Here is an 8,283-nt window from a genome sequence, read left to right on the forward strand (position 1 = left end):
AAAATGCTAGTGTAGGCTTATTAGATATGCTGTTGGAACAAACTTGATTTGAGTTTGTTCTGCTGCTGACATCTGCCTCTTAGCAACAAGCAGTCAGATTGCCCCATTCTTTGTCCATAACAGTGAGAGACACGAATGACAGATCCAACTCAAAAGTAGCCTCCTACCTACCAGTAGCCTCCTACCAGTTGGCGTATTACTGTCTTCCCGCCCAGTGGCCGCATGTGGCCAGTGGCCACGCATGCAAGTCAGAGGTGTGCGCTCTTTGAGCGGGGAGGCAGGGGAGAGGGTATTTTCTGAGATTTATGAGCTTATAAAATAAGATCGTTTGATGTGCATTTTGTTACATTCAAAATGAAAGCAAAAATGTAAAGACTACTTTTTTTTAAACCACAGAGCTGCTAGGGCACTTTATCATAGGAGGGCAAGTGCTCAGGCACTGGTTGAGCCCTATCTGTGCATGTGCCTGTGTACTAGTTGAGCCCTATCTATGCATATACCTGTACTGGTTGAGCCCTAACTGTGCATGTGCCTGTGTACTGGTTGAGCCCTATCTGTGCATGTGCCTGTGTACTGGTTGAGCCCTATCTATGCCTGTGTACTGGTTGAGCCCTATCTGTGCATGTGCCTGTGTACTGGTTGAGCCCTATCTGTGCATGTGCCTGTGTACTGGTTGAGCCCTATCTATGCCTGTGTACTGGTTGAGCCCTATCTATGCCTGTGTACTGGTTGAGCCCTATCTATGCCTGTGTACTGGTTGAGCCCTATCTATGCCTGTGTACTGGTTGAGCCCTATCTATGCCTGTGTACTGGTTGAGCCCTATCTGTGCATGTGCCTGTGTACTGGTTGAGCCCTATCTGTGCATGTGCCATGTGTACTATACTAAATTATGTGTTATGATTGAGGCCTGTTGATTGGCCTAGAGTAAATGTCATTGTATGACAGTGGTATAACCTCTCTCTCTCTCTCTCTCTCTCTATTTCCCTCCCTCCCTCCCCAAGGTAACAGAGGATGTGTACCGGATCCTGGGGGATAACTATGACCTGGTGTGCCGGGGCAAGGTCAGCGTGAAGGGTAAGGGTGAGATGCTCACATACTTCCTGGAGGGCAAGGTCCACAGCACCGGCTGTGCCCCCACGTCCTCCGTGGTGCGCTCTGCCAGCCTGAACCGCCGCGCCCACTCCTGCGGCAAGGCCAGCGTTCCCACCAAACTGGGCAGCGTCAACTCTGTCGCCAGCTTCACCGTCCGTGCTAGCATGGTTAGCCTCGGTGGCATGGGTAACAGCAGCTCTAGCCCCGGTGTCAACGTCCACCCCACGCAATGCTTGCCCTCGCACTGCGTGCCTACTCTGGGAGAGGAGGAGGAAGAAGAGGAGACAGAGGTAGATGTGGGAGGAGTGGCTGTGTAGGTAGGTGGAGAGAAGAAGCGCTGCACTATTGTAAACTTGAGCTCCAGGATCCTGGGCTATAACATCCATCAGGACTAGATCCACTGAGGGTCCCACTACAGAATGAACCAAGGTCTCCTGTGGGTAACTGGGATACTGGGACAGTCCACTGCACAATGGATCAATGGAGGGATGCTCCTCCAGGAGCTACCTGGTTCTGAGGATGGTCAGATTGGATATCTGGACAATCACACCAAGTATAAAATCCCAATTGCAATCAACCTGCGGACTTGATTGGGTTTGTGTACGTTTTTGTGACAGTAGTTGTGACTTGCCACCGTTTGGAACCACATACAATCAACTGAAGAATTCCAGCTTCCAGGATTGGAACACCATGCTCCTGATGGCTTAAGGGTGGCAGTCAGGTGACAGTGTGTCGTCCCTCTGTGTGTGCACAGTCCCAACAAGGGGTCATGCACACACAACCCAGTATTATCCACATATAAGAGGACTGATAATGTTATCAATGCTTTTCTATGTCTTCTTCTCTGATTATGCCAAGGACACATTCCATCCTTCACAGTGTAAATACAATCTGTGTACTGTACGTATGGTATGCATGCAAGTGTGTATTTCTACACAAATATTTACATGTGTGTGTGCATGTGGGTGTTCTTAAATCTTAAACGAATTAGCACAAATAGGTTTTTATACATTCAAAGAGTTTTCAAAATCTCAAAAGGCTTTTGAAAGGTTTTCGGCAGTTCACGAACTGTTAGTGCTGCTCATACTGCTGGGATAGATTGACTGGTCCGGTTCCCCGTCGAGCGCAAACCAAAGCAATGAGCTTCTTTTAAGATCCTGTGGTTTAGTACATCGTCCTTCACGGCAGGAGCACAAATACCATCTAGGTCTCTGGATTTCTAGAGCAACGAGGGAAAAAGTCATTCAGGCAATTTTTTCTCCCAGAAACACTCAATAGGCAGGATATATGGTTTACTGCATATGACCTTTTTTTTTATGTCTCATGGATCCAAACAAATATGTATCGGATGAGGGTAAGTAACATAGTATTATTTCTAATGTAGGCAACCGGGAGAAATACACATACTTTGTTTGCTTCTGTGACCTTGTTGAGCTTGTGTATTGATCAAGGCTTGTTATTCGTCCATTGCTCTGCTCTGATAAGGATTACGTGTGGGAGTGTGTGTCCTGTGTTGGCTACACAAGCAGCAGGCTGCGGCCAAGGCTTTGAAAGTGAGGTCGGTACGAGAGGTATTGGGTAAAGTACATTGGCTTTGACCCACAGAGCGATAAGGATGCCCTTATCCTCGAGTCCGACTGACGTGCGCTGTAGAACTCTAGTGAATGCCAAACCCGGTGTGGCCGTGTTAGTGTCAACGGTACGTTTACACACGTTCTCTACGTCTTACACACACACACATCCAGCGACATACACATGCTCACACCTTCACACATGCACTTACACAAACCCACACACACACACACACACACACACACACAGACATGCACCCCTGTGCACATCACACACACACACAAAAATCTGTATTCTGCAAATAAGTATAGACTCAGCAACCTACGTAGGAGCTGCAGAATCACAGTTTCCAGCTCCCATACCGTAGATTAAGCCTGGCCATTAGAGAGATACAGTAGGTGACGACTTTCACTCCATCTGCAGTTCCAGTTTCAAGTATCTTGCCTTACTTCTAAGAAAGCTTACCGTGATTGAAACATGCCTTTTTAGCTCATCAGTTTGATACACAGACAATGGTACTTTTGTAAATAGATTACTACAGCTATAAACAGCTATAAACAACGTATCTTGTACAGTTATCTCCGTTTACAGTTTATTTTGTAATAAACACATTGTTGATGTACAAAATACATGATCTTAAGTTTCTTGATGTAGTGTGTGTGTGTGTGTGTGTGTGTAGGAATTAAATTAGGAATTAGGTCAAGATTCTGGAATGCTGGTGTCCTGGGATGTCATGTCCTTGATGAGGTTAGTCCTCGTTGAAGCATGTTATTTTTCTCTCGGAAAAAGGTCTCCACAGGGATGCTGGCACCTGTTGAGTCCAATGCTTCCCACAGTTCCCAAGTTGGCTGGATGTCCTTTTGGGTGGTGGACCTTTCTTGATACACACGGGACACTGTGTGTGAAAAGCACAGCAGCGTTGCAGTTCTTGACACAAACCTGTGCGTCTAACGTGCTACCATACCCCGTTCAAAGGCACTTCAACCTTCTGTCTTGCCCATTCAACCACTGACACACTCCAAGTCTCAACTGTCTGAAGGCTTTAAAAAGGCTTCTTTAAGCCGTCTCCTCCCCTCCATCTACACTGATTCAAGTGAATTTAACAAGGGACATCAATAAGGGATCATAGCTTTCACCACGATTCACCTGGTCAGTCTATGTCATGGAAATAGAAGGTGTTTTTCTGTTTTGTATACTCAGTGTGTGTGTGTTCAATGGGGTTTTCCAGTTCCATTTGTTAACCTTTGAACCAACATGGTTCTTACAATAACAACTTCCTTGCAAAGCTTCAGCTACCCAAAGTCACTGACACTGGCATATTGGCCTAGTCTGTCTGTGTTACTTTCCACAGATAAACCTAGAAATATCCCAAAATGTTGAGTGGCGGCCAATGCTTTCCAATGTTTTCCCAGTATTTTGTGGTTTTCCCTGGGCTCAATCAGTATAACAGTTAAGTCAATAAAGAACTGGCCTGGCCTGCTCAACAGTACTCCCTGGTTTACACAGTCTGTTGTGGTGTTCTGTTATAACCTATTATATTGGAGGATGACTAGCCTTTCGGTGGTTACTCTAACCGTAGTTGATAATACTCTCGACCTCGTTAGTAAAGCCAGTTGTGTGTCAGCTCTGCTTATATGGTTCTGTGCCTGTAGGATTCCCAAGGTAAAAACACTGGCTACATACTGTAAGTAACTGGGTAGCATTGACAGAGTGGATGTTGAATATTTGCGGCAGGTAGCCTAGCGGTTAGGAACATTGGGCCAGTAACCGAAAGCTTGTTGGTTCGAAACCCCAACCCGACTAGGAACAAAATCTGTTGGTGTGCCCTTGAGCAAGACATTTAACCCTAATTGCTCTGGATAAGATCGTCTGATAAATGACCAAAAATTTTACATTTGAACCAAAACAGATTATTTAATATTCATTAAAATAATCAGATTGTAATATTTGCTGTTCCTCGAAAATTGAACATTGAGACAAATTAGTCAAACTTAGAACATTTTATGAATGAGAATGTTTGTGTAATCTCATCTGTCTCTGATATGGGCAGATGCTGGCTCTACCAAACCAGGATTGGTGTCACGGTTTGTACTGCCATAACCATGACTGGCACAGTTTTCTGTAGTTTATGCAAAGGCCGACTTGTGTGACAAATAAGGGCAAACCAAACTGACCAGCTGCTGTTGTTATGATGGCGTTTTAGTGTGCCCCATCAATCAATGTCTCTACGGTTACAATTAAGCAAGAAAGGGAATGAAAGATAAAAACGTGGTGTTCAACTGCACAAACATTCCTTCTTGTGGCGGCAGGGTAGCCTAGTGGTTAGATCGTTGGACTAGCAACTGGAAGGTTGCAAGTTCAAATCCCCGAGCTGACAAGGTACAAATCTGTCGTTCTGTCCCTGAACAGGCAGTTAACCCACTGTTCCTAGGCCGTCATTGAAAATAAGAATTTGTTCTTAACTGACTTGCCGAGTTAAAGGTAAAAAAATAAAATAATCCTCAGTTAATTGATGTTTTAGAGACTCGACAGCAATATGTAAGTTAAAAGGGATGTCTCCAACCAGAAATTTGTCCAGAAACCATGATTTTGAAGTATGCAAATTCTACTGTTGGTGCTGCTGCAGCATAGTCATCATAATGTGTGCTATTGAAATGATCAGTGATTTTGCTAGCTTCAGAGTCATCACAAATAATACAAGAATCCTATATATTATATATATAGCCCTGTTCAGTACATCAGGTTCACATGATCTATTTGCATAAAACTAATCAGCTCATGAAAAACTAATGATACAGCTGCTGGAACCCATCCAGGAAGAAAGGGAGGAGGACTCCAGTTCTCTGGACCAAAGTAGTGCTGCCCAGGTGGACATCAACTATCTCTCTGTAGGGCTACCATATCCAACTCCTACCCAGACAACAGGGGACCTCTGGGATGAGGAAACCCGACCAGGGTTCATCCTCCCTGGGAAACAGAGAGGCTAATGGGGAAGGGGATGGAGCTCAGCTGGAAGTAGAGGAAAGTAGGCTGCTGTTCCCAGCCCTCTTCTCACTTTATATTTTTTGTCGACGGTTCGGTGCAAGTATTTCAATTTATTCCAGCCTCAGCTACCCATCAACAGGAGAGGGAAACAAACACATTGCACAAGGAGGAGACTCCTGGTCATCGTCAGATCGTCAGATGAAGAGCAACCAACTACACCACAACGACCACAGGAGAGGGAAGGACGAGCTACCACCACCACAGAAGAGGAGAGGGAAGGACGAGCTACCACCACCACAGAAGAGGAGAGGGAAGGACAAGCTACCACCACCACAGAAAAGGAGAGGGAAGTACGAGCTACCACCACCACAGAAGAGGAGGGGGAAGGACGAGCTACCACCACCACAGAAGAGGAGAGGGAAGGATGAGCTACCACCACAGAAGAGGAGTGGGAAGGACGAGCTACCACCACAGAAGAGGAGTGGGAAGGACGAGCTACCACCACCACAGAAGAGGAGAGGGAAAGGACAGAAGAGGAGTGGGAAGAAAGCTACCACCACCACAGAAGAGGAGAGGGAAGGACGAGCTACTACCACCACAGAAGAGGAGAGGGAAGGACAAGCTACCACCACCACAGAAGAGGAGAGGGAAGGGAACTACCACCACAGAAGAGGAGTGGGAAGGAAGCTACCACCACCACAGAAGAGGAGAGGGAAGAACGAGCTACCACCACCACAGAAGAGGAGAGGGAAGGACGAGCTACCACCACCACAGAAGAGGAGAGGGAAGGACGAGCTTCCACCACCACAGAAGAGGAGAGGGAAGAACGAGCTACCACCACCACAGAAGAGGAGAGGGAAGGACGAGCTACCACCACCACAGAAGAGGAGAGGGAAGGACGAGCTACCACCACCACAGAAGAGGAGAGGGAAGGACGAGCTACCACCACCACAGAAGAGGAAAGTGAAGGACAAGCTACCACCACCACAGAAGAGGAGAGGGAAGGACGAACTACCACCACAGAAGAGGAGTGGGAAGGACGAGCTACCACCACCACAGAAGAGGAGAGGGAAGAACGAGCTACCACCACCACAGAAGAGGAGAGGGAAGGACGAGCTACCACCACCACAGAAGAGGAGAGGGAAGGACGAGCTACCACCACCACAGAAGAGGAGAGGGAAGAACGAGCTACCACCACCACAGAAGAGGAGAGGGAAGGGCGAGCTACCACCACCACAGAAGAGGAGAGGGAAGGACGAGCTACCACCACCACAGAAGAGGAGAGGGAAGGACGAGCTACCACCACCACAGAAGAGGAGAGGGGCTAGAGGGCGGAGAAAGGTGCCAACTGCACTAAATACCAATAATAAGCCTGTAGTCATGATGGTCTGGACAAACAAAATATATCAAATGTACATTTCCCTCCTGTGTTTATAGAGATTGAATAATTCAATTATAGTGATCAAACACACATTTTGATAATCTGCCCATGATACTTTTTTCAATTTATCCTCCTAGGATGATCCTTTCCCACAACGTCTGGTGAATCTTATGCATTGAGGAGGCTACAACATATGAGCTGGTTGTTGAGTAGACTTGAAAAGGCCACATTGCAACATTGCAAGTCAAAAAAAGTCTGTGTCACCAATACACAATACATAATGTTGATTCATGACCATGCATTAGGACACTGAGAGCAGGTGACACTCCTAACCAACCTATTGTGTTTGTCAACATCTACATATGACATGGTGGCTTCAGTTGGTGTGACGTGACTCACTGACCAATAGCTCAGTAATTACACAAAGTCACCATGCTTCATCACGTGACGAGAAGCATGGGGTATCTCATAGAGGCACAGAGAGAGAGAGAGACAAAGTGTGTGTGCATGTGTGTATGCATGTGTGTATCGAGGTATGGGGAAGGGGTGTCGAGGTGTTCAGTGTTTACCTTAGATAAAGTGTGATGATCTAATACTTCAACAGGAAATGACCATTTACAAAAGTCTTTCTCCAGACAAACATGTTATGGTCGCCTGGTTATGCAATTGAGGGGATGATCGTGTTTATGTGACCCACAGATTACCCCTATTTCAACCACATGGACTGACCAACAAATATGTTTAAGTCAAATAAAATCAAGTCATAGCCAGTTCTCGACTTACCTGTAACCTCTGACCCTATCATGAATGAATCTCAATGCACATCATCATCAATCCCTCATTAGTTTGTCTACCACATCACACAGCATGTATTTGTCATTACATTTCAATAGATACCCTTCTTAAATATATTCTTGCATCTTCATTATGATACCGGTCATAAGATAAGACCATGAATAACCATCTAGGGGTCAAAACACAGAAGCACACACACACACAAATGTTTTCCAACATCACCTTGTACAATTACTGTACTCCTCGTCCCAGAGTAAATATTGACGACAGGGCAGGCAGGCAGCTCCAGTGAACCTCAGTTCAGATCTACGCACTCTACCAGAGGTCAAACCACCCATCCATCCACCCTCCAACCCAATACAACTGCTGCTGCTGCTCTGTCCGTCCAAAATATTTAATATCTGGTTCAAACATTAACCTCCCTGAGGGTCAGAGTTCTGTATAAATACTGCAGCTC

At 46.0% G+C, this 8,283-nt stretch overlaps 1 protein-coding gene across 2 annotated transcripts in view; it reads left to right on the forward strand.

Annotated features, from left to right (window-relative positions):
- LOC112226841 (adenylate cyclase type 1-like) overlaps window positions 1–2,891 on the forward strand; it is a 59,311-nt gene extending 56,420 nt beyond the window's left edge. For both annotated transcript variants that reach the window (XM_042308089.1, XM_042308091.1), the window contains one exon: window positions 1,003–2,891. In XM_042308089.1, the coding sequence (XP_042164023.1) occupies window positions 1,003–1,410 (408 nt within the window). In that variant the 3' untranslated portion in view covers window positions 1,411–2,891. The remainder of the gene's footprint in view (window positions 1–1,002) is intronic.
- Window positions 2,892–8,283: the final 5,392 nt, after the last annotated feature.

The sequence above is a fragment of the Oncorhynchus tshawytscha genome, linkage group LG28 (assembly GCF_018296145.1).
Source record: "Oncorhynchus tshawytscha isolate Ot180627B linkage group LG28, Otsh_v2.0, whole genome shotgun sequence".
Classification (NCBI taxonomy): Eukaryota; Metazoa; Chordata; class Actinopteri; order Salmoniformes; family Salmonidae; genus Oncorhynchus; species Oncorhynchus tshawytscha.